At 49.4% G+C, this 27,801-nt stretch overlaps 10 protein-coding genes across 10 annotated transcripts; 7 read left to right on the forward strand and 3 right to left on the reverse strand.

Annotated features, from left to right (window-relative positions):
* Positions 1–565: 565 nt before the first annotated feature.
* HD556DRAFT_1472490 (uncharacterized protein) lies at positions 566–1,416 on the reverse strand (the record flags this gene model as incomplete). Its single annotated transcript, XM_041308464.1, has 4 exons — positions 1,167–1,416; positions 924–1,112; positions 815–862; positions 566–766 (listed from the first exon to the last, which is right to left on the reverse strand). The coding sequence occupies exons 1-4, from the start codon at positions 1,380–1,382 to the stop codon at positions 566–568; spliced, it is 654 nt and encodes a 217-aa protein (XP_041161165.1). The 5' UTR covers positions 1,383–1,416.
* A 144-nt stretch (positions 1,417–1,560) lies between these two features.
* Positions 1,561–4,468, reverse strand: HD556DRAFT_1364311 (uncharacterized protein). Its single transcript, XM_041302737.1, has 12 exons — positions 4,125–4,468; positions 4,005–4,086; positions 3,821–3,948; positions 3,375–3,715; positions 3,177–3,321; positions 3,034–3,147; positions 2,912–2,928; positions 2,768–2,891; positions 2,482–2,706; positions 2,121–2,456; positions 1,908–1,989; positions 1,561–1,884 (listed from the first exon to the last, which is right to left on the reverse strand). The coding sequence occupies exons 1-12, from the start codon at positions 4,256–4,258 to the stop codon at positions 1,804–1,806; spliced, it is 1,809 nt and encodes a 602-aa protein (XP_041161166.1). The 5' UTR covers positions 4,259–4,468; the 3' UTR covers positions 1,561–1,803.
* Positions 4,469–5,243: 775 nt separating this feature from the next.
* HD556DRAFT_1307475 (uncharacterized protein) lies at positions 5,244–7,175 on the forward strand (the record flags this gene model as incomplete). Its single annotated transcript, XM_041300030.1, has 7 exons — positions 5,244–5,444; positions 5,510–5,596; positions 5,694–5,929; positions 5,983–6,086; positions 6,142–6,315; positions 6,366–7,037; positions 7,162–7,175. The coding sequence occupies 7 exons, from the start codon at positions 5,244–5,246 to the stop codon at positions 7,173–7,175; spliced, it is 1,488 nt and encodes a 495-aa protein (XP_041161167.1).
* A 403-nt stretch (positions 7,176–7,578) lies between these two features.
* HD556DRAFT_1472506 (uncharacterized protein) lies at positions 7,579–8,569 on the reverse strand (the record flags this gene model as incomplete). Its single annotated transcript, XM_041308465.1, has 6 exons — positions 7,579–7,823; positions 7,871–7,981; positions 8,032–8,094; positions 8,145–8,270; positions 8,331–8,423; positions 8,473–8,569. The coding sequence occupies 6 exons, from the start codon at positions 8,567–8,569 to the stop codon at positions 7,579–7,581; spliced, it is 735 nt and encodes a 244-aa protein (XP_041161168.1).
* Positions 8,570–8,728: 159 nt separating this feature from the next.
* Positions 8,729–11,230, forward strand: HD556DRAFT_1535758 (uncharacterized protein). The gene is made up of 8 exons (XM_041309611.1): positions 8,729–8,938; positions 8,993–9,553; positions 9,599–9,718; positions 9,771–9,800; positions 9,864–9,893; positions 9,946–10,056; positions 10,106–10,505; positions 10,555–11,230. Exons 1-8 carry the CDS (start codon positions 8,795–8,797, stop codon positions 11,148–11,150), a joined length of 1,992 nt encoding a protein of 663 aa, XP_041161169.1. The 5' UTR covers positions 8,729–8,794; the 3' UTR covers positions 11,151–11,230.
* A 9,499-nt stretch (positions 11,231–20,729) lies between these two features.
* HD556DRAFT_1364341 (uncharacterized protein) lies at positions 20,730–22,680 on the forward strand. Its single transcript, XM_041302738.1, has 13 exons — positions 20,730–20,882; positions 20,941–21,129; positions 21,191–21,219; positions 21,271–21,301; positions 21,361–21,393; positions 21,466–21,542; positions 21,598–21,652; positions 21,714–21,809; positions 21,882–21,998; positions 22,050–22,090; positions 22,137–22,162; positions 22,213–22,347; positions 22,408–22,680. The coding sequence occupies exons 2-13, from the start codon at positions 21,111–21,113 to the stop codon at positions 22,448–22,450; spliced, it is 702 nt and encodes a 233-aa protein (XP_041161170.1). The 5' UTR covers positions 20,730–20,882; positions 20,941–21,110; the 3' UTR covers positions 22,451–22,680.
* Positions 22,681–23,838: 1,158 nt separating this feature from the next.
* HD556DRAFT_1364350 (uncharacterized protein) lies at positions 23,839–25,148 on the forward strand. Its single transcript, XM_041302739.1, has 2 exons — positions 23,839–24,405; positions 24,464–25,148. Exons 1-2 carry the CDS (start codon positions 24,241–24,243, stop codon positions 25,019–25,021), a joined length of 723 nt encoding a protein of 240 aa, XP_041161171.1. The 5' UTR covers positions 23,839–24,240; the 3' UTR covers positions 25,022–25,148.
* An 8-nt stretch (positions 25,149–25,156) lies between these two features.
* Positions 25,157–26,182, forward strand: HD556DRAFT_376273 (uncharacterized protein). The gene is made up of 3 exons (XM_041310423.1): positions 25,157–25,207; positions 25,282–25,938; positions 25,994–26,182. The coding sequence occupies exons 2-3, from the start codon at positions 25,342–25,344 to the stop codon at positions 26,081–26,083; spliced, it is 687 nt and encodes a 228-aa protein (XP_041161172.1). The 5' UTR covers positions 25,157–25,207; positions 25,282–25,341; the 3' UTR covers positions 26,084–26,182.
* Positions 26,089–27,117, forward strand: HD556DRAFT_377218 (uncharacterized protein). The gene is made up of 2 exons (XM_041310424.1): positions 26,089–26,366; positions 26,423–27,117. Exons 1-2 carry the CDS (start codon positions 26,226–26,228, stop codon positions 26,879–26,881), a joined length of 600 nt encoding a protein of 199 aa, XP_041161173.1. The 5' UTR covers positions 26,089–26,225; the 3' UTR covers positions 26,882–27,117.
* Positions 27,118–27,292: 175 nt separating this feature from the next.
* On the forward strand, positions 27,293–27,709 carry HD556DRAFT_1192985 (uncharacterized protein; the record flags this gene model as incomplete). The annotated part of the gene is made up of 1 exon (XM_041296222.1): positions 27,293–27,709. A coding segment is annotated over one exon (417 nt), but the record flags the coding sequence as incomplete, so codon positions are not given.
* Between the last annotated feature and the right edge of the window lie 92 nt (positions 27,710–27,801).

Here is a 27,801-nt window from a genome sequence, read left to right on the forward strand (position 1 = left end):
ACCCCGAACTCCGAAATTCGGGACTCGGGACTCGGGCTTCGGGACTCGGTGACCCGGAGCTCGGCAACTGTGTTGGGTGTCAGGGTATCCGGAGCATTGGAGATAGCATGTGTCAGTATTCTGCGTTTCATGGTTCATCTTTCGTGATTATGGAATCTTTCGTGATTATAGAATCGGGCGTCAGGGACTCGGTATTCAGAACACTGTCGAGTCCCAGGTCACGAGCTCCGAGTCCCGAGTCCCGAAACCCGAGTCCCGAGTCCCGAATTTCGGAGTTCGGGGTTCGGTGACCCGGAGCTCGGCAACTGTGTTGGGTGTCAGGGTATCCGGAGCATTGGAGATCGCATGTGTCAGCCAAACATGAACCATGAAACGCAAAATACTGACACATGCTATCTCCAATGCTCCGGATACCCTGACACCCAACACAGTTGCCGAGCTCCGGGTCGCCGAACCCCGAACTCCGAAATTCGGGACTCGGGACCTGGGCTTCCGGGACTCGGGTGCAAGATTTTTGAATGCATAGAATATTTTACATCTTGTATACAATGAACACTGAATGGGACTACACTCCTTTGCCTTTCCTCAATTTCTCTAACATGTCAGTGTACATCTTCACCTCTGCCATCTTGGCTTTGATGCCCTCATCTTGCTCCTCCATCAATGCTTCCATGTGTTCTTTAATCCACCTCAGTCCCATAAGTGGTGGAGTCGAAGTGTTTCTCAACTTCTCTGGAAGAACCAAAGCATCATCCTCAACATTAAGCTAGAACAGATAAGTCATTCAATCAAGGCAATTTAGCTAACATCTTACCGCCCAATACTGGTAGTGAGAGACGCAGGAAGCCATTATTTCATCCCACTGCCATGGTTGATCCGGGATTGTGGTGTTTCCCATCCACCATGGACATGTATATGCAAACACAATCCGGGATGGATGTCCTGCAATTGTCCTCATCATCAAATGAAAGGAGGTGGAATGAAAAGACATCGTCCGGAACCGTGTTCCAGGTTAGCATGGGATACAACTTAAGGATATAAGCAACAGGGACCGGAAGAACCGACACAATATTCTGTGAAGCTGAGTACTGCAGGAGTGGTGTGACAAAAGTCTGCTCAAATTCTTAGCATTGACCAACAAAGTCATCAGGGCAGTGGTAACATACATTCATCTCCCATTGCAGCCCGGCTTTAAAATACTTTATCCGGTCAGAAGATAGACCATTGTTGGCAGCTTCCGTCTGATATTGAGAGATGCATGCACGGACCCGCGATCCAGCCATTGCCAATGTGCAGGAAATAGTTCCAAGGCTCAGCTTCAGGGGTCGGTAATGGCTTCCGGCATTCAGAGTGCCAGAAGTGGATGCAGGAGTTGCAGGCATGGCTAATACAGGACTATGGCGCTGGCAATGCAAGTGAAAGATGGTGAAGATGTGAAGATAAGAATCACTGATGGATGGATACGAAATTCAAACTCCGACATGGGCTGACCCGGACAATTCCCGGGCCTCAATTATGTATGTGGAAAAAGGGACTTCATGAGAAAACAATGTTCATTCCATCTCCAGCCTCTATCAACACATTTTGTAGGTCTTGAAAAGCTGCCTGCGCATCCTGTGCCAGCAATGAATACATTTGGGATTGCCTTCCGGTCGAGCATCCGTGACCGGAAGTGTTTCTCAATGATTCCTGCATGTGCTCGCCCCATTGGGTGCTTTTCCACAAAAGAACTTACATGTCCAATCCATCTCCAATTTGACCAATAGCATTTCCTCCCTCCATCGATCTCGTAGTGCCTTGCCCTCAGCCAATGGACTCGGTAAACTTGGCATGGGTCCAGTCAGGTAACCGCGGGATATGACATGCAAGCAGGAACTCACATTCCTCATTCCACGATTGATCAGGACCCCGAGGTCGACTTCAACAGACCAAAACCAAGCCAAAGATTCATTTCGTTGACCTCGGGCATTTGGGTCGCCCACTGCAGTGCTGATTTTGAGTGCTCGCGAAGCAGGGGTTTGTATTTCTGAAGCTGGTCTTGCCCGGCTCAAGTTTCATCATTTGCTTCCTTGTCTTTGTATATATGCTGGCATGGAGGGAGGACTGCCTGCTGCACCGACGTCACCTGGGACCAAGCTCGAGTTTTCAGGGCCTGGGATTTGGCCTGCCTAACGGTTGTTCGGAACAGGATGGCCTTGTTGCAAAGGTAAATGCGGAGATTGTGAAGGGCATCATTGGCCTGCCCTTCACGAAGAGACATCTCCAGGGGAATCAGATCCTCTGCCATGCATCGTCTGCATCTATCAACCCCCAGGTTTGATGGCAACGGGATTACAGTGAGCTCGGGAGAGTTTGTCCATGTATGAGATGTCTCTGTGAAATCCGCCGGGTCATCATCGAGATCATCTAGAATGTCTACGTCCCAGTCCTTCAGGTTCATCATCTGCATCAAATCCCTCCCCGAGATGTGTTAGAGCAGACCGAGCAAATCCATCTATCTGGCCTTGGAGCCGATCGCGTTGACGGGCGATGTCTAATCTCTGTGTCTCGGTGGATCTTCTTCCGATCCTTCGGACCTCGATGAGCAATGCAATCTGAGCCTCTTCAATTGCTAACCCTGTTGATATCCACGTCGCCACAGATCTCGAGAGGGTGCTGCATGCGGGCGTACCCTCCTCTAACAATCTAAGCTCGATCTCCTTTTTGCTTAGGTGCTGAGTGCAATATTAATTCAGACCTCGACGGAGACAATGGAACTCAACTGTACCCTTTTTTGATATTGATCTCATATTCATCCATCGCTGAAGGATCATTCAATCTGCTTGACTGAGCTATCCTCTCCCTGGCTAACCATTCTGTCTTCAAATGTGAAGGGTGCTGCTTCATCGAGTCTGTCGAAATGCCTTTCCACTTTCTAAGATACCATTCCTAGCCAGTTGTATTTCCGCATAGAGTCCTTTCATGCGAATCATCTTGCAGAAATTGGAGTCATTCATCTGATAATCAAGGCATTCCTTTCAGTGGGGAGATGACATTCCCCGAGCAGCAGGGGAGATCAGATTGAGCCGTGCCCATAGAGTCTCCATGATCTCTCCATCGATCCGACCAATGCCTTCAATAAAGTTAGAAGCATATCGGACATAGCAGCTGTCCTGATGGCCATGAATGTGCCAAACCCAATTCCGGGAATGATGGTTAGTTGTGGTGCCATTTCTAGAAATCGACTTCGATCCACCCGAACCCGAAAGTGTTTGTTGTATTGACAATTAATATCATAGAAGGTGACAGCCCTGGTGATGCCTTCCATGTTGTGCTGGAAGCCTCGCAAAGGGCATAGTCCATGTTCATTTGTCTGCAAGTGACCCATGGTTAACTCGTGAATGGGGAATGGTGGATGTGGCTTGCCTTTTCGCCTTTCTGAAAATCCACCATGGAGTGAGGGACAAAGCAACCGTGTCTGGCACAGGCAACTCCCCCGATACCGGTGGACTCCAGCTTGTGCCGAGCAGCATTAGCTTGATTTACTGCCCGGTGATTGTTGCAGCTTGATTTTTCCACTGTGTCAGCAGCCTCTGCCAGATGCATTTTATACCTGTCCTTTCCTACCATGAATCCAAGCCCATCGGACAGCCAAACTTCATCGAATGGCTTAATGGGATGCAGATGTTCGGCTTTGAAATTTCTGTCCATCACAAATGACCGGGTGTATTTCCAGCTTGGATCGCTAGTATTATTATGGAGGCCACATTGGTTGAGAATAGGACTCACTCATCAAGAGATTCATCCTCTGACAACAGCACATTAATCCCTGGCTGAGGACACTGCCGGGCAAAATAATGCGAGTTCTCCTGTGCTCGGGTTATCAGAACGATGGCCAAAGCCATGCCATTTCATTGTCTTCAACTGCCTCCACTGTCGAGCGACCCTCATGAGCTCTCTGTATCGGTCCTTGCAATGTGCTTTGTCAATATGATGTCCAGTAGATGAAGAGGGTAAGGCATTACCGGAACAAGGTGTGGAAACATGCTGGAGGTCATTCGCCGGAGCTTGCTGTAATAGTTCATCGCCGAGGTGCCACATTCAAGGCTGTCCAGTGAAAATCATTGAGCACTCTGAAGGTGAACACAGTCTTTGGCCTGTTGAAAGATGCAGGGAAAAATCTGTGTCGAAACATTTGAATGTCCGGACTCATGGCATTCGGACATTCACAGCATCGAATCTCCAGGCGATGAACTCCGGACTTGTCTACAATGACCATGGTGTTTTCCTTTGGCTGGAACTCGGTCCGACACAAATGGCAGATCTTCAGGCTCGAGCAGATCTTCAGGTTCATCTTCTTCAAACAAATTCCACTGATCAGGTGACCTCCAGGACATTGTTTGCCATCATGGCCAAGGTGTATAATGAGTCCCACATGAGCTAGACAACTCCTGCTCGAAGAATCGCCCATTCCATTGACTGATCCAGTGGAAAGGATTGCTACGATGTTGACTCCTGCAACAGCCCGTGCAATAGAGTGGCTCGCCAAGACAATCTTGACATTTGTACACCCCATCCTGTTCGCAGATGATGCATCTCCTGTCTTCTGGTGGAGCTTCTCGATCAGAGGAGGTGATGTAGATATGATTCCTGCCTTGGCAGCCATTGCCTGAGGTAGTCATTTTGACTCTGTATTTTGAATGCTTAGCCATAGTTTGAATGACACTCCAACATTGTACATGAACTTGCCATGGTTTTTGGGAGTTGCAAAGGCTCAAATGAGCCTTGGTCCTGCTCATAAGTATTGTCAGGAAAGTCTTCCCAAGGAGGTGGTGCCTCAACAGGCTGAATTGTTGGTGATTCTGGTGGAGAGTTAGGCATGGACCTGTAGGCATGTCGCCTCGTGCTTGCAAGTGGGACCTTGACCCAAGTCTTCCTACCTTTGCTGCCCCTTGCTTCCACCCTGTGAGATTTTTGCACTGGGGTGCATCTACCTATCTTCATCTTGTTTACTAATGTTGCAAGCAAGGCATCAGCTCAGGTGTAATGAATTGTTATTGCAATATGATGCATGTGCAGTCCTGTTGGCTCATTACAAATTCATTTCCATTAATGGCTTCATGGTCCAATATGGGCCGATTAACATATTATTAGGCTTTGCTCGAAGTTCAACTTCGCACAATTCATTAATACTTCTACCTTGCAAATCCTCAGCCCGTTCTGCATTCTGATTCACTATGGCAAGAACAGGTCATTCCACCAACATGACTTCCGGAAGACACAGGGCGCGTCAACCACAGTCTCAGAAGCTCACAGACAAGGAGATTTTGGAGTTGAAGAACTACCTTCCTGAGTGGACTGCCGCCAAAAGGAGTGAGAAGAGGGGGATTTTCACTGCCATAGCAAGGGCGGCCAGGTTGTTTGCTCCTAAGGTGGACCAAAAACAATGGAAAAAGAGGAAGCAGGTGATGCTCCTTTGTTGCGTTGAAAAACTAAATTTTCAACATCACATTTTTTCATCAAATCTTAGGTGTACAAGACTTGGTTGTTCAACAACAAGAAAAAGAAGGAAAGGAAGGACACCATCAAGTATGGGAGGAAATGGATGCCCAGGATGGTGGTTCTACCAGCAGAAACGCGAAGAGGTGCTGAAGAGGATTGAGGACGAGTCGGGGTAAAGCCCGGAGATCCTGGTATGTTCAAACATTATCCAGGCGGCGGTGAAGAGAGTCATGGCTGAATTGGACGACGACGAGTTGGAGAAGGCGAAAGAAACAGCGGAAGAGTGGTCCAACAACTGTCTGCCTCCGGAGATACAAGCACAAGTCGCCCGTAAGAAGGGTCCGGCATATATGGAGCACTTTTTGAACGAGATGTGGAGGCAATGTGGGATGAGAGTTTTTGTGATGTCGGCTTGGAAGAATGAAAAGGGAGAGGTGCTGTTCGGGATGTGAGTACATTTACCCATTGACACGGATCTTTCATCTCAAAATATTCATGCAGGCATGATGATAACGAGGCCTTAGGAGATGGGGACAGCTTCATGAAGACAAAGGACTGGGAGGACATTGAGCCAGTGTGGCAGGAGTACGCGCAGGAACAGTTCGGTGAGTGTTTGAACCATGTATACCAGATTGAACATGTTGAGCATCAAGATGATAGGTGCCGGGGCACGGGATGGAGGACATCAGGTCAAGGGAGGTCGAAAAAGAATTCGAAAACCAGCTTTCGAACTCGAAATGGATGGGGAGGGTATGCCACTCCTTCCCGACATCACCGACACGAAACTTGAGGAGAAGAAGGCCATAGTGAGGGCCTTTCTTACATCGCACTATCGTGAGTTTCTCGTCGCATCATCTGACAAATTGTTCAATGCATGGACACAGGGATATGTTCCGGGAAGGACAAGGCGGTTGTACCATGGAGTGCCATTGTACAAAGTCAGGATGACTTCGTGGCCCGGACGTATCTTCCGGCAGATGTTGACTTGAAGGAGCCTTCAAAGCTGCAAAATTGGGACACGACTGCCTTGCTCCATTTCTGGCATGCTCGGCAGGAAACAGGAGAAGGTCCCACATTTCTGTTCAAAGCATGGAAGAACAAAGATGGGGACATGGTACCATCTGTCATATCTGGCAAGTCGCCCTCTCCTCAGACTTGTATAGTGAGAAAGCAGCAGAGGGTTACCATTCAAGGGCCTCGGGATTCGTCGACAGAAGCCGAGAGTGATAAGGAGAGTGCCACTAATCATACGGAGGATGATGTGGATGATGACCTGGCTGACGGGAGACATCCGCTGAAGAAACCCAGGATGGGAGGTCCTACACCAAAAGGGACGGCAGTCCCACGTGCAATTCCAAAGCCTCGCCGGGCCAAGCCGGCCAAAAAAGGTGCATTACTGACATCAAGAATGGGCGACCTCCTTGCTGGGTTAACTGAAGACGCGACCAGAGAAGTTAGAGAGGATGTTGAAATGGAAGAGAGTATCACGCCGCTGGCACAGAAAAGGGGGCGGGGCAAGAAAGTCACAGTTGAACCATCCACGAGGACGACCCGGAGTAAGTTGCAAATGCCAGTAGACAGTACACCTAGAGTAACCAGAGCACGGGGACGCACTTAATGTAGATATATCTTCCTGCCGTCATGTGTAATGTCATATGTGCTATTGTGTATATGTCAAAGTACTAACGACCTAATCTTAAATCCCAAATCTCCAGTACCAAGGCCCGAGTACCGAACCCCGAGTTCCGAACCCCGAGTTCCGAACCCCGAACCCCGATCACCGGGCACCGAGCACCTAGTACTGAGTACCGAGTACCGAGCACAGAACACCGGGCAGCGAGGACTGAGTAGGTGGAGTATACAAGTACCAAGGACTAAGTACTGAGTAGGTAAAGTATACAAGTACCAAGTACTAAGTACTGAGCAGGCAAAGTATACTGCACCGAACCCCGAGTACCGAACCCCGATCACCGGGCACCGAGCACCGAGTACCGAGTACAGAGTACCGAGCACAGAACACCGGGCAGCGAGGAAGGACTAAGTACTGAGTAGGTAAAGTATACTGCAATATGTCTACTATCAGACATTGATTGATATTTACATGTTACTTGAGTCCTCAAAGAACTCAATGAGGGTATCTAATACCTTCAGCATTTCGGAGGTTGACTCCCTTACCCGTTGCATCCTCCGGAGGTCCGCATCTGCTTTCCACAGTTTGTCGCATGTTTCAGCCCATGCCATCCTGAATGGTCTGTCAGCCTCAAGAAGTTGTGCTACTGTAGGGGCAGGAAGATTTCCATGACTCTGTTCGTAATCACCCAGGCGATCTACAATTGTTTGAACTTGCAGAACATTAGCAGAGATAAATAATCAACTGTTGTATACATACTTTCAGCTTGATCATAAGATCCAATTGGCATGAACTCCTGAACCATGGCACGCAGTTCTTCATTGTTGAGTTCTGGCTCGGGCGATTGACGTTCGGGAGTTTCTGAATTCGCTTGGGAGATAACATGAATAGAACACATGACATGATATGAATACACGTACAAGGTATGGGTGCCTCTGGTACAGCCGGAGTGGCCGGATGAGGTTCGGGAGTCGATTCATTCACTGGGGAAATGCCATGAAAAATGAACATGAGATGAAAAGAATAACCTCACCAGCCATAGGAAAATCGGGTACAGCCGGAGCATCATCAGACGAAATAAAGGTATCCTCCGGACCAAGATATAAGTCTGGGTCATCGTACAGGGCCAGTCCATCTGCCAGGGCCGGATATGATGGATCTGGAAGTATGTGATGGATTTGCACATGTAGAATATGTACATTTGAATTGAGAAACATACCGGGAATCGCATTTAACGAATCCAGACCACCGGATGACCCAGAATCAGAGTCTAACTCATCATCCGGCCCAAGGTATATATCATCTAATGGATCTAAACCATGTAAGATCAATTCACTGAAATCAGCAGAAACAAAACATACCAAGGGACATCCGGGACTGGGAGGTCTCATCCACATCCATTGAGGTGGATTCAGTGACCGGAGGGTCATGAAATCTGACCCCAGGTTGAGAGCTCATGATATCTGATGAGCTGATGAACTGATGAACTGATTGATAACAGATAACGTCGAAGTTCAACACATGGCCGGCGATTGCCGAAAGTTGAACCATGAACAAACAAAGACAAACAATCAACGATTTTCAACATTGTCCTTCAATTGTATTGTTTCTTTGAAACTTCATTCTAGTGATAACAGATTTCACCCTGCTTTCAACATTCTCACATCTGTCAACTCAATCCAAATGTCTACTCCAGTTCAATCTTCATTGGCCGACCTCAAGGCATCCACTGCTCAACTTGTGGGCATCATTGCCGGCGCCCGGCACGTCCCGGCCGGCTCAGTGCACGTCCACATTGCTCTGGCAAGGCAGTTCACCAATCTGTTGGTAAGTTGCACTTATTAAATTAGTTTACCATTCATGTTTCTAATATCCGGGTAGGCTGACATCATCCGGGTGCATGAGAAAGGGGATTACATCCCTGACATTGTGGCTTCCTGTTCTAAGGAGCTGATGAGGGTGCGTTCCATGACTCCCCAGGTGTTGCCCAACTGGCACAGCATTGGCCATGATGATCCCCGGGTGGCTAGACACGCCTGGCGCAAGCAGGTCCGTGCCTGGGAGGCGTTGGGTGACAATTCCTGTGATCTCCCTGTTGTTTCTAATCCTTCCACTGGCCCACTGACTGTCAATCTTCCGTCTCCACCTGTCCCTTCCCCCGCCACTGTCATTCACTCCCCTCCCGTCGTCGCCGGCAATGTCGCCGGACCTTCCGGCAAGACGACCTCCGAGTTCCGGGACAAAGGGAAAGGTAAGGCCATTTCTGTTGACTTGGAGCCGGAAGTCGGAGGGAGCAACAAGAGGAAGTCCCCCATGATTTCTGGACACTCCTCCCAACCTCCGAAGTCGGCGATGAAGGGTCACAAGCGTGTCAAGTCAACTGGACTCCCCAAGTCAAAGCCGTTTGTGGAGTCGGAAGATGATGAAGACCCAATTGTTCAGGTATGTGTTCTGGCTCATTTGTGACATGCTCTCAATTTGTTGTAGCCGATTTCACGTGGAGTGCCGGAGGTCGTCCTTTCCCAGCTCTCCACCATTGTTGTAAGGAAACCCCAGTCGCCTCGTTCACCTGGTTCCCCCAAGAAGCAATCATTTGGGCCTGCTTCGGTAAGTCTGATTTAGTCGTCCGGAACTCATATATATGCTCATGTGTCCACAGCTGACTGCCGGCAAACGTCCGGAGGTCATGGTGAGTTTTCCGGACAGGTCCGGAACTCGCATGTATCATTCTTACTCATGCCCATCGCATTAGGAATCTCCCATCAGTCGTCCGGAGGCTCGGGTAAGTCTTACAAGCTCGCCCGGAACTCACATGTGTACTTACAATTTATCAGGCAACCTCCGGCAGTCGTCCGGAAGTTGAGGAGTCCACTGGTGATACTTCCAGCGCTTCGGACGGTGACCCTCCGGCCACTACCACATTTGATATCACCATTCCCGGCCCAGTGAGTGCTCAATTAATTCCCCTAGTACATCTACTAACGGATACCACAGAACAACCCCTGCCATTATTGCGTCAAGGAGAATTGGCCCTGTGCGACTCGTTTGGACAAGAGGTCCAGCCTCCCCTGCCTGTCTTGCATCCGCTGCTCCACCAAGAAGATCAAATGCAACCCGGCATCTCTGGGATCCCCGCCCAAACGGACCCGAGGGAAGTCTACCATGGGATGGACGCGTTCCAAGACACCTGCCCCTGCTCCATCCACTGCTCCGTCTCCCTCCAGGTCAAGGGCCCGGACTCGTAGTCAATCTCGTGGCCCGTCCCGAACTCCGGCCATCCCTGCTGCAAGTACACCCCAGGTGCAGTCACGTGGTCGCAGCAAGACCATCACTACCAAGAAGACACCTGCACCTGCACCTGCACCTGCACCTGCACCTGCACCTGCGCCAGCTCGTAAGTCACCCACACTTTTGATGACCGGCTGACCTTATTTTTTACTTAGCTGTTCGGTCTTCGAGTTCCGCAGTGCCTCGTGCAGCACTAGATGTTCCCATGCCGGATCTCCATTCCATGGCAATCGCGATTCGGGATGGTGCAGCTCGCATCGCTATTCTTGAGGCTCGGGTGCAGGAGCAGGATGCTAAGATTGATACCCTCCAACGCCTCCATGAGAGCCTCCGGCGCACGATGGTTGACCCGCACCCTTCATTTTCACTTCCGGACACACCGGCTGATGCAACAATCTTGCTTGATCAATCTGGTCCCCCCCCGTCCATTTCACCCCTCCCCTCCACACTTTCCAACCTCATTGATTTGGACATGTCAGTCATGGAACCCACACCCTTGATGGTTGAGGATGGATCTGCTATGGTAGGTCTCAATGTTGAGCCCACCCAAGTTCAGCCTGAGGGTCCACAATCCTCCGGCGAAATTGTGCTCCTGGATGAACCAGGCAACCTCTTGCCAGAATCCTCCGGCGATATTGTGGTCCCTAATGAACAAGGTAACCTCCTGCCAGAATATGATTCCTCTGATGAGGATATGGATGTTGAGGGGAAGGTTGATCTTCCTGGTGAGGAGGTTGCAATGGCTACATAATTGCTCAGTGATAGATGTACATAAATCTTTTTCAATGCATGTTACCTATGCCACAATTGAATGATTCAATAATCAGTCCCGATATCCAGAACTCGAAACTGTAGATTGAGGTAGATATCACCCTACACCCTAACACCCGAATGTCAAATTTTCAGTGCCGAACCCCGAGTGCCGGGTGCCGGGTGCCGAGTCCCAAAGCCCGGAACTCAAGATTTGACATTTGAGACGAACGACATTTTTCAAACATGTTTCTATCAACCTCCGTATATCTATAAACATTTTACTAACCTCCAACCCCCGAAATATATTTTTGTTGTCTCATACCGAGTTCCGAGTTCCGGGACCCCCGAACCCCGAAACCCGAAACCCGGAAGTCCACAATTTCGGGGTTCGGGAGTTGGGTCCCGGAACTAGGAACTTGGTATGTGAGACAAGCAAAATATATTTCAAACACGGGTAAGTCAATGTGTCCGTCAATCAACTCGATTGTAAATTATATTTTATTGATCTCCCCAAATTTCCCAAGTTCTGAGTTCCGAGTTCCGGGACCCCTGAACCCCGAAACCCGAAACCCGGCAGTCCACAATTTCGGGGTTCGGGTGATTGACGGACACATTGACTTACCCGTGTTTGAAATATATTTTGCTTGTCTCACATACCGAGTTCCGAGTGCCGGGACCCAACTCCCGAACCCCGAAATTGTGGACTGCCGGGTTTCGGGTTTCGGGGTTTGGGGGTCCCGGAACTCGGAACTCGGAACTTGGGAAATTTGGGGAGATCAATAAAATATACTTTACAATCGAGTTGATTGACGGACACATTGACTTACCCGTGTATGAAATATATGTTTGTCTCACATACCGAGTTCCGAGTTCCGGGACCCCCGAACCCCGAAACCCGACACCCGGCAGTCCACAATTTCGGGTTTTGGGGGTTGGTAAATCTCGGTTTGGGGTTTTGCACTGAAAAGTTGACATTTATACGTATCCAGGCTCACCCATATATGTACCCATCTATGTACAATTCCCCCACGTCAGCCCACCCATCTATGTATTATCCCCCACGTCGGCCCACCCGTCTATGTAATACATCCTATGTTGGCCCACCCGTCTATATAATACATACTACGTCGGCCCACCCGTCTATATAATTATACCCCACCTCGGCCCACCTGTCTATGTAATAAATATTTTATCACACCCTCGGCCCACCCATCTATTTGATATCCCTTTCGTCGGCCCACCCGTATATGTAATACTTTTTATGTCGGCCCACCTGTATATGTAATACACCCCGCGTCAGCCCACCCATCTATGTAATATTCCCCTACCTCGGCCCACCCATATATGTAATACACCCCCGTCGGCCCACCCGTCTATATAACAATATTTGCCTTACATCTCTCTTCAGCCCAGCTGTCTATAATATCCTACTCTACATATTACCCTGATGGGCCCACCCATCTCCATGAATGATCATATTCCCCCGGCCCATCCGTCAACATCAAGGATATATATATCATTGGCATACATGGGCCCACCCGTCTCCATCGGAAATAATATGTGTCCCGGCCCATCTGTCATCATCGAGAATATACACAACATGGGCCCATAATCCGCTGGCCCGTATAATACGGAATTTGTCACTGAAAGGGCTCATGCAGGAGAATGGTCATCTGATTTTTCTCATTTCAGCCATTTTGCTCAGAGCACAACTCACTGCAGGTACCATTTAGAGGACCTCGACTCCGCAAATGATCGAGACAGATGGACTGGCTGGTGGTAGGAGTGGTGGGTGTTTTGTTCGGAGTCGAGAAGGTTGCGTGTGCAAAGGTACGTCATAATCATCACAGCTTGGGCTCAATAGTACTATGCAGACGAAGCACCTGGGCTGCGCCGCGGTTGGTGCCATGCTCAGGCTATGCTGCTATGCGGCATTGTGTGCCACCCTCACCTGCGGTAGTGTTGTGATTACATTTCCTATAACTTTTTACATGGTGGGACCTGAGGGTCGTTTTGGAAGTGTGGGTGAATGATAACTCTTTTTGTGCATGCTTACGTCCGTTTCCTACGTCTAGCGATAGGACGACATGTGGCTCTCCACCAACATCTTCTTGAATCTCTCACCTACGTCAATTTATTCTATTCTTGAATATTACATCTGCAGCAGTCGCAGATGTCTGGCCCGTGCGGATTGAGGCTGCACGCCCATTTCTTCGATCTTCACGTTCACAACGATCCTGCCCTGCTCTTGACATTGTTCTTTCACAGTTGTTGCATGTACACGCCATCGTTTTCGACAGCATAATATGATGAGATACGGGAACCGTTATGGGCGGTTTCCTGTGCTTGCTATCCGTTTGATTTTCGTACGTCTCTTCCATCGCACCTCTCAGTTGTTATTTACTACGAGGTAAACTGTTGAATGGCTCTTTCTGAGTCGTGATCAATTCATGTCTCCCTTTGCGTATCCATTGTCTAACTTGCTTTACATCGCTCATATTTCTCGATGTGTGGATCAGAATATTTCTTCGGAGAACGTGGAAGATGATCGCCGTGATGCTCAAGGCAAATGGATGGTACCTTGTTATGCAGGTAACACGTTCTGATGCAACCGGAGCTGCAACTCTCGCGACCACACGAAGATAAGACTATGCACTCAATGCTGCAGTTTGTGATACGACACGATCATTTTAATGTCTTTGCTAGTGTCCACGGGACGCTGTATTGCCTGGATCGCACATCTTATAAATGACCCATAGCTAAGCGAACTATCGCCATTAACCAGTATGACGGCTTTGCAAGTATCTCAAGCTGACATGCTCTTGTGGTCAAAGGTGAGTACAACTTCTGTAATCGAGTCAATCCTGGATCACCAACGTCTCGTCCCAGTACTATTATGGTGCGGGTGTTGTTCATCAAATCAGTTGCTTTCGTTGATCTATGTTTCTTATTCTGATAGTTGCTGTAAGCATGTCTATGCTTACGCATGACGACACGATGACATCTGCTTATATGACATCACGCTGATTGGGCACCGCACCTTATTTACCCCTGTTTGTCCTAACGCATACTTATACCGGACGCCTAGATCATGTACCGGTATCTTTTCTTATTCCTGTTCAATCATACGCTTCTACACGTTTACCGTTGTCTGATCTCGAACTTAGTGTTTCTACCCTTGGGTAGTTTCCACTTTTTTTAAACGTCCTTTAAGCGTATCTAGAACGCACTACCGTTATACCGTTTCTCATTACCGCACCTTTCCAAACTGTCGTACCACCGTTCCAGACCGACCGTCGCTCGACCGTTGACTACGCGTAGCCGTAACAGGCAGCAACAGTCCACACCACTGTCGACTCTAACGGAGTTAACAGAATCATCGCCTCAGTCTACACAACAGGATAACCGCGGGCACTCACGTGCCAACGGTCACATCACGGATTCAGACTCCGACTCAGATCATCTACGCGCATATAGCCAGACAACAATGTCGAACACGAGCAAGAACGCCCGTGTGGACCAGTCAGCACCTACCAAACCACCATTCCTTACGCCTGGAGACATCACCCCGGAAGTACTTCGAAACTGGGAGATGGGATGTCGCCAATACTTCAAACACAAGGACATCGCGGCCGAGGAACAAGTGGGTAAGGTAGCGTGGGGTATGCAAGAACCCTCCATTCAGGAGTGGTACCTCAATGACCAAGAGTGCATGGATGAGCTAACCTTTGAAGACTACATGGCAGAAGTCCGCGCATACTGGCTCCCGTCGGACTGGGCGGACGTTACACGCCATAAGATGTTGTCCTCGAACCAAGGCAACAAACCGTTCAACGAGTGGGCCGTAGAGGTACAGACGCTCAACACACTCCTCCGTGGTTCCACGTCACATCTTTCAGAGACTAACCTACGTTATCACCTCGAAGCACACATGCACGCGGATCTTATGAATGAATACCGTTCTGAAAGACTCTCGGAAATCGAGGATTTTCGTCCCTGGATCGAGAAGGTCAGGCTGCTGGACGAAAAGCGCCTGCGCCTGCTCAACAAACAGAAGGAGGCGGTGGAAGCTGCACTCCGCGCTGAGCGCGCTTGAAATGGGGACAAGAGACTGATGTCATCCTCTCAATACAACGCAAAGGCAGGTCGTAATACCACTGGGAAAACGGGCGCATTCGTGCGCGTACCACCCCTCACTGACGAAGAGCGCACCTTGCTGAGGGATAACGACGGTTGCTTTAAGTGTAGAGAACCCTTCGCGGGTCATGGGTCGGCTACTTGCAACAAAGGTTTTCCAGACGGCGCGACTTACAAAGCCGTGACACTAGCGACCATCGCTGCCAAGAAGGGCAAGAAATCGTCTCACACAATCGCGTCGATCGATACGGGGAACACTGTGGCAGTGGTAATGCCGTCCGCGGCATTGGGAAATGGAACAGACAGTGACGAGTGCGTCGCCCCACTAACCACTCCTCTTCTACACTGGGACTGCCTTGTGGACGGTCCCGCTGTTTCGTCTCCTGTGCATGTCTCTGCACTTATTGATGATGGTTCTGCCGCAGTTCTGATTGACGAGTCCCTCGCGCTCAAACTTGGCCTGCGCGTGCACAAACTGCCAAAGCCTGTACCTTTCAACGTCGCACTCTCTGGAAATAAGAAGGAAGCCTTTCTCTTATCGGACTATGTCAAACTTGCATGTACTTCTCTGGATTCTCATTATACTTCCCACACTGTACGCGCCATCGTGGTGCCAAACCTTTGTACTCCTCTTCTCTTGGGTGGTCCGTTCTTACACCACAACAAAATCACCATTGACCACGAAAATCGTACCTGTTTGGCTAAAGACGTGAACTACGACTTACTCAACCCCGTTTCCCCTCCTAAACCTTCACTTGTCCCCTCACCACCACGTATGCGCGAACTGAGACTGGACGTCGTACGCGAACTGAAACACATACTTCCTGAGTATAAGACGCTGGTGGATGATTCGTGCAAGGAGGTGAAGGGAATTAACCTCATAGCCGCAGTTCGCGAACGTATCGCTGCATTAGCAACTGAGGAAAGCCTGCGACTACGAGACACAGCTGTCAAGGAGGAGTTTGAGGACCGGTTCCCGGCCGATATCCCTCACAACGACAGTTTGCCTTCTGATGTTCTCTTTCGTATCAGGTTGAAGGACGCTAATAAGGTTATCCAGCAACGGGGATACGATTGTCCACGGAAGTATAGGGACGCTTGGAAAATCTTGCTGGATCAACATGTCGAGTCGGGGCGCTTACGACCATCGGACAGTGCTCACTCATCGCCTGCCTTCATCATTCCAAAAGCGGACCCTACAGCGCTCCCACGTTGGGTAAACGACTTCCAGAAACTCAACTTGAACACAGTACCGGACAACCATCCCCTTCCTCGCATAGACGAGATTCTGCGCGACTGCGCGAAGGGGAAGATATTCGGTAAAATCGACATGACTAACTCATTTTTTCAGACAAAGGTCCATCCAGATGACATGAAGTTTCTGGCTGTACACACGCCGTGGGGACTGTACGAGTGGACAGTGATGCCCATGGGGGTGAGGAACGCACCGGCAGCACACCAACGTCGAATGTCTTCTGCCCTACGGCACCTTATCGGCAAAATCTGCCATGTGTACTTGGATGATATTATCATCTGGTCGCAAACGTTGGAGGAGCACGAGCGTAATGTTTGTGCTGTCTTGTTGGCGCTGCGTAACGCACACCTTTTCTGTTCTCCTAAAAAGACGTCATTGTTTAACCTTGAAGTTGACTTCTTAGGTCACCATATATCAGCTCAAGGGATCAAGCCTGATAAATCTAAAGTTGCACGCATTCTCGACTGGCCAACACCACGACGGTCAAGTGATGTTCGGTCCTTCCTAGGGCTAGTAAGATACCTTGCGGATCATCTGCCGGCCTTGGCTGAACATGCTCATATACTGACACCTTTGACGACAAAAGCCGCCGAGCTCGCCTTCCCTCTCTGGTCGGCAGAACATGAAAGGGCCTTCAATGCGATCAAGGAACTCGTCACTAGTCCGCACTGCCTGACGACTATCGATCACGATAACCCTGGAGACAACAAGATCTTTCTGACTTGCGACGCGTCCGACTACCGGACAGGCGCTGTTCTCTCTTGGGGGGAGACATGGAAAACAGCAAGGCCTGTGGCATTTGACTCTACTCAATTGCGTGAGGCGGAACTGAACTACCCAGTCCATGAGAAGGAGTTACTTGCGATCATCCGTGGCCTCAAGAAATGGCGTGTCGAGTTGCTGGGACAGCCGGTGCAAGTGTTCACCGACCACCGGACGCTGGAGAACTTCGTGAACCAGAAAGGTCTGTCGAGGAGGCAAGCCCGTTGGGCCGAGTACCTCGCACATTTCGACCTCAACATCTCTTACTTAAAAGGAGAAGACAACGCTGGTGCGGATGCTCTATCGCGCCTGAACATTGATGAGCCTGAGGGTCCTTCGGCGATTACCATCGCCGCTACGCTATCTTCGGTCGAAATAGCAGACAGCACAGTCGGCGTGCGGATGCGTGTCGAACACGACAAGTCCTTTCTGAAAGACTTACTAAATGGTTATGCTGACGATCCTTTCTGTAGGAAGCTCATGAAGCTGGTGGGCTCCCTGCCGGGTCTGGCGCTACAAGAGGGACTACTATACGTCGCGGATCGACTGGTCGTGCCACGCATTAACCCATTGCGGGAGCAACTCTTTCACCTCGCTCACGACGCATCAGGTCACTTCGGAAGCGACAAAACATACGCTGCCCTGCGCTCATCTTACTATTGGCCTAATATGCGCAGGGATCTGGTAGAGTCGTACATACCAAGCTGTGTGGAATGTATGCGCAACAAATCCGGGACGACATCGATAGCAGGCCCCCTGCATCCACTGCCAATACCAGACGCACGAGGAGATTCCGTGGCCGTGGACTTCATAGGGCCGTTGCCTATGGACGAAGGTTTCAATATGATCATCTCGATGACTGACCGGCTCAATGCGGATCTGCGGATTCTACCTTGCAAGGACACGATAACGGCTGAACAGTTCGCCCTTTTGTTCTTCGACAACTGGTACTGTGAGAACGGACTTCCACTAGACATTGTGTCCGACCGCGACAAACTCTTCCTCTCATGTTTCTGGAAGACTCTACATAAGCTAACCGGAGTCAAATTGAAAATGTCCTCGTCCTATCATCCACAATCGGATGGCGCAAGTGAGCGTACTAACAAAACAATCAATCAATGTATTAGGTTTCACGTGGAACGGAACCAAAAGGGCTGGGTGTGCTCGTTGCCTCGTGTGCGCTTCAACATCATGAACACGGTGAACGCAAGCATGGGCATGTCTCCCTTCCAGCTACACCTTGGAAGGAACCCGCGAATCATACCGCCTCTCACGTAGTGCTGCCGTGGTTCGGTCCAGAACCACAGTCCAAACCTGACCAACGGTCAGGTTCTTCCTTGGTTCGGTCCGTGGTCCATGAATTGGGGCGGACCGGACCTGAGTGAGGTTCACGGTCCACCATTTGCCTGAACGGTTCTATGTTGGTTCGAACCTTCCCCGAACCGGTCCGAACCCCGAACCACGAGAAGTTTTGTCGCATTGTCAAAGCGTGTTTTGACACTGCCTTTGATGATTCGCCTTGGCCTCAAGGATTCTCGAGCTTCGATACTTACTTGTTTCCGTCAAATGCAGAGGCTCATTGACAAGGTAAGTCATGATATGCACTGTTCAAACTGAACAGTGTGAGTGTTGTGCTCATAATGACCATGTCCTCGCCCAGATCCTTATTATACCAACACCCTACGATGCTATTACGATCCTCCACCGGCTGTTTGTCCACCGGCTGTCTGATTTGCTTGCACATAAAATGTGCAAGCCTCAGCAGGTAAGCACTATATTCAACATGGCTCATTCAGACTCATGCGCTGTCAATGCTGACAGTTCTCTCAAGGATGCCAAGGACATCGTCTTCTACCACGATCCCGATGATTCTGTCCCCCTTGACACCACGTCCTCTGCCCCCCAGCCATCATCATCTACTAATCCTCCTCAGGATGCCTTCTCTATGCTACTGAATACTGGGCGCAAACCAACACCAGTTACAGCTGGTGCTCGACGATCCATTCGGACCTCTAAGCCATCTGCTCGCCTCCGGGATGCTGAGAACATTTATTCAACCTCGACCTCCACCAGCTCAACAAACCGCAAACGTGCATTGTCTAGCGCTACTGAACTTCAACTTCAACCGGCTCACAAAAAGGTTTTATCATGTCTATTATCAGATGAGGATAGCCTTGATGACGACGACGCTGGTCATGACACCGATCCTTTGGAGGACCAGCCCGTGGAGGACCAGCCCGAAGCCGAACCTGAAGCCGAAGCCGAACCTGAGGACACCTTGCGCGCGATTATTTGCCCATCCAGGGCAGCTCCGTCCCCTCCGAACAGGCTTTCTCAAGCGGAGGGATCACCTCCACCGTGCGACGCAATGCACTCGCATCGTCCACGTTTGGCTCATTACAGTTGTTAAAGGCGGCATATAGGAATGGCCATGTTTCTGCGACAGTCGAGGCAGAAGCTGTGTAGTTGGATGTGTAGCTATGAGTACCTACTTATGTTTTTTTTTGCTCATTGTAAATAAATTTGGTTCGGTTCACGTTCGAACCTGAAATTAACCGGACCTGACCATTCTGAACCGTTCGCCAAGGTCCAGTTCGAGGTTCGTTGAGTCTGGTAGAACCGGACCTAGGTCCAGTTCTTGGTTCTCGCTCGACCCTCTGTGAACCGGACCGAACCGGACCACGGCAGCACTACTCTCACGCAACAACCCGCTGCCGAAGGAGTACCGGAAGACAAACGCGCGCGTGCGCTGATTTCCCAGCTGGAGCTCGACGTGATGGAGGCCCAAGATAACCTCCTAGCAGCGAAAGCCATGCAAGCAACTCAAGCAAACAAGCACCGCACACCGGAACGCACTCTAGAGGTGGGAGACAAGGTCATGCTGTCCACCAAACATCGCAGATGAGAATATATGCAAAAAGGTGATAAACGCGTAGCTAAATTTATGCCCAGGTACGACGGACCTTACGCCATCATCGAGACACATCCGGAATCTTCGACATACACGCTCGACCTCCCGAACTCGCCAAACATCTTCCCAACTTTCCACTCCTCACAACTTCGTCCTTACCACCCAAACGACTCTACGCTGTTCCCTTCACGCGAGTTCCCACGGCCAGGTCCCGTCGTCACAGAAGACGGACAAATGGAGAACTTCATCGAGAAGATTGTAGATGAGAAGAAGGTCGGCAGAGGCAAAAAGTATCTGGTTCGCTGGGTCGGGTATGGTGCTGACGAAGACGAATGGCTACCACGCCGTGACTTGGAGGACTGCGAGGCCCTGGATGTCTGGGAAAGAGAGAAAGAAGCTCGATAGGGTGGGAGGGTGTAAGCATGTCTATGCTTACGCATGACGACACGATGACGTCTGCTTATACGACATCACGCTGATTGGGCACCGCACCTTATTTACCCCTGTTTGTCCTAACGCATACTTATACCGGACGCCTAGATCATGTACCGGTATCTTTTCTTATTCCTGTTCAATCATACGCTTCTACACGTTTACCGCTGTCTGATCTCGAACTTAGTGTTTCTACCCTTGGGTAGTTTCCAGTTGCATTAACATCGCTTTGGGTGAGTTATAGAATTTATCATGACCTTGCAATGACTCATTGTTTTCTTCAAAATCAAGACATACGACTGCATACTCTGCATGCCTGACTCGGCAAGTGGAAATTTGCTTGGACGCCCTATAGTATATACTCTGAACCATAGTTGACGCAGGTCGCTTTTATTCTTGATTCTCGGCATGGGCTTGGCACGCTGTTGTATCTCAAATGCAGCATCACTCCGTTTGTCTTCATGCTACTGAATATGCTCGGTGAGCATCGGATTTGCATCTCCATATTGTCCTCAGGGTGTAATGCGTCCATGTTCCGCAGTGACTTTTCTGCCTCGTGGTTCATCCACTGTATGGTCAAATGTTGCAAACATGTGAATTTAACTCATATCCTCGTCATAGCTTTGTCGCTGGATATATATAGCAAATATATGTGGGTCTGATGATGGTTTACCTCGACGCATGCTGACTCTGCGTTTAACACCTCATTAGGTGTGGGGTTTCTGTTGATGGTTGACGCTGAGTGTGGGTTCACCCATCGAATGAGTTGTTACTGATCCTGCGTTCTAACATCTGCATGCATCTCTAATGGTCCAGGCATCTTCATACTTAGAACAATTGCAGTATGGGAGCAGAAAAGAAGGTTCGTGGTGTTCAAAATCATCAATGTGATTGTGAGACGAGACTGTCGCCGACTCTTAGATGATATGTCTGACCCATCCTCCGCAGGTCATTTTACTCCCGATTGTCGTCTGCTTCTTTCAATATATTGTCCCATCAATGGGTGGGTAGATCTTTCAGAACATTTACCTGCTCAGCTCGCGACCTCTAATCGATTCATAAAGGAGAGTGCTCGATCCCTGGGGGTATTATATATCTCGATACGAAGGCAAGGTCTTCAGTGATTGTCGTGTACTGCTTGCTAGCTTTTGGCGAGTTTGGTCGGTATTAGGAGCTGCTACTCGAACATGAATTCAAACTAACTACATGCCTTTACATCTACGCTCTTTCAGAATTATTGGCATTGGTACTGTATCGCGCCTTCGAGAGTCATGGTGGCTGGAAGATCGAAAACCGTCTTATGCGTGGTCTCATGCGACATAATTTATTGTACTTTAGCTGCAGCTTTTGTTCGTGCCCAAATCATTCTTGGATGCATGCTTACTTGCTAAATGGCACAGGTTTCTCTCTTGGTGTCATCCTCGCCACAATCTTCCTTCCGGTGAGTCACTGCACGCTGAAAGCCGCCCCATTAATGCGAGATGTAGTTTTCGGTGATACACATGATTGCAGAGTTCGTTCAATCTTGCTTGGAGGAAGTGGTAGTTACTAATTGGACAGCAGGACTCAGGTCGTTGCTCTATCTCTCTTGGTCACACGAATGCACACGGACTTCTGGAGTTCGGATCGTGTTTCTTCTGGTAACGATGGAGTGGATCTCACTCTCTCAGCGTTCATGGCAGCAACCCCAGATGTCGTGTGAGTGTACAGTAGCTGCCCCTCCAAAGCATCGTGCAGCTAATATATGATCGAGAAAAGATTCTCAGAAGATGCTAGTAGACCTTCTCCCAACAATGCATAGGACAGACAGGTGGACGCTTGAAGGCATCATATTAGTTCGATTATGTACTCACTCGCTATGGACTACCTCGGATACATTTTTAGTATGCAGTTCGCTGGCTCTGTTCAGCCTTGACGGTTTTCTTCGATACTCATAGGACACATCACAAATAAGCACGCACCTGTCGTGTCTGGTAGTGCCTATATAAACTTATGGATTATGACACGTTATTGCATTGTATTGCCTAGAACACTCGAGAGCATGAGTCGCGAGAAAGTAAAGGTATAATCGTATTAAGAAAAGTAATATAATACAATAGGTGTCACAGGCCGTCGCAGGTTTTCTATCAGCTAGGGAATCAAAAATTACGCAGAAAGGGAAATTTAGAGTTCGTGAAAATTGTCTAACCAAAGATAGCCACAAGTAGACTCCAGTCTACTTCACTTCGAAGGACGAGCACGAGCAGATACACAATAGTATTTGTGCGATCTGATGGATCATGCCACGCTGCTTCACTGCTCAGGAAGGAAAATGAGAGAAAGAAAGCAAAAACAAAAGACACGCCATTGCAAACGAGACCACACACAGGAAAGCTCTAAAAATTCTTCGCATTGTCAATGAACAGGCGACAAAAGCTACCCTAATAAACCCCCAAAGACATTGAACGCACCAATCTAGCCAGCAGCGCAATATCATGTACACCGTGAGCCTTGCTTCTTCCACTGCATCATCGGCATTGTTATCTTGACAGGTCACCGAAGTCCCTGTTTCTCAGCACTGAGGCTCAAACAGCTGCGGAGGCGGCAGCTCGTGAGTCGCGCTGCAATTGTACTCCTGTACGACGCCTGGGTCTGATTCAGAACATGCAGGTGTCAATCCAAGCCAGGAGTGTGCAAGTGCTGAGCACGAGCACTAAGCGAGTGAAGTTCTCGCACTGCTGCAGCACCACCTCAGCCTCCACACACCTCTGTCTCGAGAATCGAGCAAGGCCATATGTATACACTCGCATCTGGCGCAGGTATCAGTCGTTATGATGCAATGGGACTTACTGAAGAATGTAGCAGCTGTGGTAAGTAGTTTATGGCGAGTGCGTTGAGAGGACACATTGTGGGGGGATGCAGCAAGAAGTAGCGCCCTATTTTGGTGGAGGCGAGGAAGGTGTTGTTTTCGAGGTCCTTTGTGAAGTACGGAATGGTTCAGTGCGCAAATTCAGTTGTTTATTAGTGTTTGGACTTCACACCTGGGATCACGGTTTATTCTCATCCGTGCTTATGCTTACACATGGATGTAAACAAACCGAAATGTGTCACAATGCGCTGCCGCGTTAGCCAAGTGCTATCGAGCGCTCTCTCTGCTAGTGAGCGCTCTCTCTGCCAGTGGATTATCGATCATCTGGCCGAGTCTCGTTAACGCCATGAGAAAGAAGGTCCCGCCGCCCCCTCCCATTCCCGATGTCCACTGGTCCGAGAATATGACATGGACCTTGCTGTCATAGGTCGAGAAAGACTTGAAAATAGGCTTGTTTTGTTCAGGAAGCGGGACAAGAAGGAGGTAAGTACCATCCAGCTTCAGATCCACGTTCATTTTATGACAGTTATACTGCACTGCTAATTGACGAGTGGGACTACTATTGTATCACATAATCCACGTCTACGCAACTGGGGGGAGGTATAATTATAAGCACGGATAAGCATAAGCCTTGGGCTTCCAGTTGTGAGGATCCCTAATCAAGGCTAGCTCGGAGTCATAAAAGGGTACTCGATGCTCGGAGAGGTATTTAACTTGGCTTATCGCAGGTTCAGCAATACAGCATGAGTCTATTAAAGATCCCCTTCCTCGTGGCCTCGGCCATTGGCATGCATATCTCGTTGAATTCTCCCTCTAGTCTGCCCCCATCATCTCAAGAGAAGGTGGTGTCAGCATCCGATTCAATCGTGAGCCTGCTTCTAGATCTTCAGTTTCCAGACTTGGTCAAGGTGTGTCTCTCCTGCGTATCGATCTTTTGTCTGTATAGATTAGTGAACAATATGACAGATTGTTGTATGGACGGCAACATCTGTTGAAGTGGCCAACATACTGGCCATGCATATAGGTCCTTCGCAGATTCCCGAGGGCCTCTATAGTACTAGCGCTGTGCAGCTTTTGCACACACTTCATCCCACGCCAATCACTCCCGCTCTCCTTACTGGCAGTCTTTTTGTCACGGTGGGTGGCGTGTTGAGACGATATTGCATGTCGACCTTGGGAAAGTTCTGGAGCTTCCGGCTCAGCGTCAAAGAAGAGCACAGAATCGTGACAAACGGACCGTATTCTATCGTCCGTCACCCAAGTTACACTGGTGCGCTTCTCCAATATGTCGGGTTGGTCATCACGCACGGGAGCGAAGGGTCGTGGATGAGGCAGTCTGTCTTTCCACAACTGCCTTACATGAAAGTATTAGCAGCGGTCCTCTTCTGCACACTTACAATAGGCGCTTCGACTATCGTCAAGCGATGTTCAGTGGAGGACAAGATGCTGCAGCGTGCTATGGGAGAGGATTGGGCGAATTGGGCGAAGAAAGTAAAATATAAACTACTTCCTGGAGTTTATTGATGAGACTTTGCTGCCGATATCATGTAATTGTAGGACACCACTAGTCGTTTATTTCCCCTGTAAGTGTTAGTATCATTAACGAGATCATGATGAAGCCCCAAACAGGGTTTCCTGTCTCTTGCTGAAGAGCTCCTGTTTTACATTCTGAGCTTCCTTCCTTACCGAGATATTATTCGGTGTACATCTGTGGGTCGCCATCATTCATGTTATCGTTGTTCTAGAATCTAGATAGACTGTTGTTCTGACGATCCTCTTTGCAGGTATGTAGTACCCTTCGCCAGACGTACTTGTCCTCCTCCGAACTTCAGTCCATCGTTGAAATGAGTGGACAACAGTTGCTCGCTGTCCCCAACACAGACAATAGCATACCTATTTCCAAGCGTCTGCAACTTTTGAGAGACAAAGCTCACGCATGGTTCAAGGTTGACCTCCTTTCCTTCAAAACGGTCCCCATAACAAGGTCACGGCGATCTCGGGAAAACAGTATTTCTGGCGAGCATTTCTGCTTGTGGAGCAGACTAGAAGATACGGCCATGGTCTTCCCGGTACTTCCAAAGTCCTCACAACAGTCAATTCAGCGAAGCTGGCTCCCAGGAACGTTGTGTTCAGTTCCACACTCATTCAACCTTGATGTGTTTATGGACCCAGCACAAAACCTGATCGCTGTCGCTTATCTCGTTGGTAACAAGACAGTTTATATTAACCTCGGAACCCTGGATGGTTATGGTGTTCACCCTCAGGCTGCTGGAGAGAGACTGTTTCTATCGGGCGACTCGGAAAACTGCCCTGAAACCATATTTGCGAAGCTCAAATGTTTCGGGAGGCATATCGCTTTGTTGCGTCGCTTGACCGCTGAAACGTTGGACAAGGCGTGGCAGCTGCAGATTTGGGACTGGAAATACTCGACGACATCCAGTGTGAGCTTTAGCTTGAAATAGTTGAAAGACTTGACGATCGATTCTGAATGTAAAGCATCCTCAGCGGTACAGTACCCGGCCCATCCAACGCCACAATCGATTTTTGTTTCCTCGGGAACAATCGATTGCTAGTTATAACCGATAACTTGAATCTCTATTCAATTGAGAACATGTCCCAGACGCCGGAATTTCTGGCGTGTTTCCTGATGCCCATCCCGTTGATAAGTCCTACAGTACCTCCCTTCAATGTATGACATTGGTCACTCTCGCCAGCGCCTTTTGACTGGATGCATTTTGAAGGACGGAGTATCAAAACCACGCTCTCCAACATTCTTGGAGTAGATGGTCTTGCACGTGAGCGAAAGTGGCGAGCACATTGTGTTCTCAGCGTGGATCTCGGCCGAAGGGCACGAGAAGGTGTCGAAGCTGTATGTCCTTGTACTTTTTTGAAACGTACTTTATTTGATCATTTTTATGCAACCAGCTCATCCCCCACGCAGACGTCATCTTCCTTTCAGCGCAAACATTTCCCTCGCTCTCTAATCCCCAGTTTAACGCTGTCAACCCTGGCCCACCTTCTCCGCGCGCTATCCTCCTTGCGCTCGCACGACACGCATCTCCACACGCGCTCCTTGTATTATACGGAGGTGCCCTTGGTTCAGCCCTCCTCTCCCTTCCCACTCGTGAATACCTCCAATCCTCTTCCTGGTCTCCACTCCCGATGGGCAGATCCCATGCACACACCAACTCCAACTTACACTCCATCATCTCCACCGCTGAGGGTGTCGAGAGCGTGCGCAGCGGCTCAGAATTTTGGGCTGGCCGCCGCAGCCCCGACTCAAGCGGGTTCACCATGGGTGATAACCCCTCACCTGCCCGAAATCGTGACAGCGGATACTCAGAAGACCACGACGACGAGCCAAGAAGACTTGCTGTACCGTGAAGTGAAGGTGCGTGTTTTCTGGTGCGCTTCGTAGGGCTGCCCAGACGCGACAAGCGGTAGGATCGCGTTCAGGGCGCGAGAAGATGAACCGGATTGTATATGAAGTTTGACATTTTTTGGGTCCGGTTCTCGGTTCAAACCCTTGCTGAACCGGAACCGGACCATTATTGGACCGAACCGATGGTCCGGTCCACGGTTCTGCTTACTGAGAGGACTGAACCGATGGTCCGGTCCACGGTTCTCTGAATTTCCTAGAGAACCGGACCGAACCGGACCTGTCCATCACTAATTGGGCATAGCTCAAGGTCGCATATGCAAGCCCAAGGCACAATATACACCTCAGACCCTGCACATCGACTCGTATGCCTTACTGCGTTTTCTGCTCAAACTAATTTTTATCTTAGTACTCAAGTCTTCATCATTTCCACGAGGATTTTCTTCGACCTTGACGGAATGGCAGCAGCAGCGCCAATACCATGGCAACAGTGGGGCCCTTCGAATACTCGTCTTTTCCAGCACCCATATGATTTCAAAGGTCACATTAACGGGAATCGAGTCCTGCATGTACACCACACGCGAGAAGAAAACCGGCATTCCATATTACATTTGATGGACTTTAGCCCGCTAGCTGTGACAAACAGGCTGGGTCTAGGACGTGTGGTGAAAGAGCCGTCTGCTACATACATCTCCTCTACCAGGGAATTTGGAGAGATTTTGAAAACATCCCTGCCTTACGTCCAGGTCGTATTTACGGACAGAAAGTTCGATCGTGCTAGTCCAGAGTTGGACGACATATGGATCGACAAGGATAGGATTCATATACTCAAAGGAGATAGGGAACGCGCAACGTTCGGTGGCGATCCGAATTTTCCGTCAAGGTTTATCGGCAAACTTGAGGTTGTTGACGTCTAGCCTAACTT

Source organism: Suillus plorans (genome assembly GCF_016647745.1).
Source record: "Suillus plorans strain S12 chromosome Unknown HD556scaffold_22, whole genome shotgun sequence".
Lineage (NCBI taxonomy): Eukaryota > Fungi > Basidiomycota > Agaricomycetes > Boletales > Suillaceae > Suillus > Suillus plorans.

Coding starts and splice junctions, on each gene's coding strand:
- HD556DRAFT_1535758 (XM_041309611.1), top strand. CDS start 8,795: ATGTCTACTCCAGTTCAATCTTCATTGGCCGACCTCAAGGCATCCACT. Junction 9,801..9,863: donor GCAAACGTCCGGAGGTCATG/GTGAGTTTTCCG, acceptor CCATCGCATTAG/GAATCTCCCATCAGTCGTCC. Junction 10,057..10,105: donor ATATCACCATTCCCGGCCCA/GTGAGTGCTCAA, acceptor CGGATACCACAG/AACAACCCCTGCCATTATTG.
- HD556DRAFT_377218 (XM_041310424.1), top strand. CDS start 26,226: ATGCATTTTGAAGGACGGAGTATCAAAACCACGCTCTCCAACATTCTT. Junction 26,367..26,422: donor CACGAGAAGGTGTCGAAGCT/GTATGTCCTTGT, acceptor TTATGCAACCAG/CTCATCCCCCACGCAGACGT.
- HD556DRAFT_1364350 (XM_041302739.1), top strand. CDS start 24,241: ATGAGTCTATTAAAGATCCCCTTCCTCGTGGCCTCGGCCATTGGCATG. Junction 24,406..24,463: donor AGTTTCCAGACTTGGTCAAG/GTGTGTCTCTCC, acceptor ACAATATGACAG/ATTGTTGTATGGACGGCAAC.
- HD556DRAFT_376273 (XM_041310423.1), top strand. CDS start 25,342: ATGAGTGGACAACAGTTGCTCGCTGTCCCCAACACAGACAATAGCATA. Junction 25,939..25,993: donor AATACTCGACGACATCCAGT/GTGAGCTTTAGC, acceptor CTGAATGTAAAG/CATCCTCAGCGGTACAGTAC.
- HD556DRAFT_1364341 (XM_041302738.1), top strand. Junction 21,302..21,360: donor GATATATATAGCAAATATAT/GTGGGTCTGATG, acceptor ACACCTCATTAG/GTGTGGGGTTTCTGTTGATG. Junction 21,999..22,049: donor GTACTTTAGCTGCAGCTTTT/GTTCGTGCCCAA, acceptor TAAATGGCACAG/GTTTCTCTCTTGGTGTCATC.
- HD556DRAFT_1364311 (XM_041302737.1), bottom strand. CDS start 4,258: ATGGTCATTGTAGACAAGTCCGGAGTTCATCGCCTGGAGATTCGATGC. Junction 3,322..3,374: donor CCACCATTCCCCATTCACGA/GTTAACCATGGG, acceptor GCCCTTTGCGAG/GCTTCCAGCACAACATGGAA. Junction 3,148..3,176: donor ACCATCATTCCCGGAATTGG/GTTTGGCACATT, acceptor CCATCAGGACAG/CTGCTATGTCCGATATGCTT.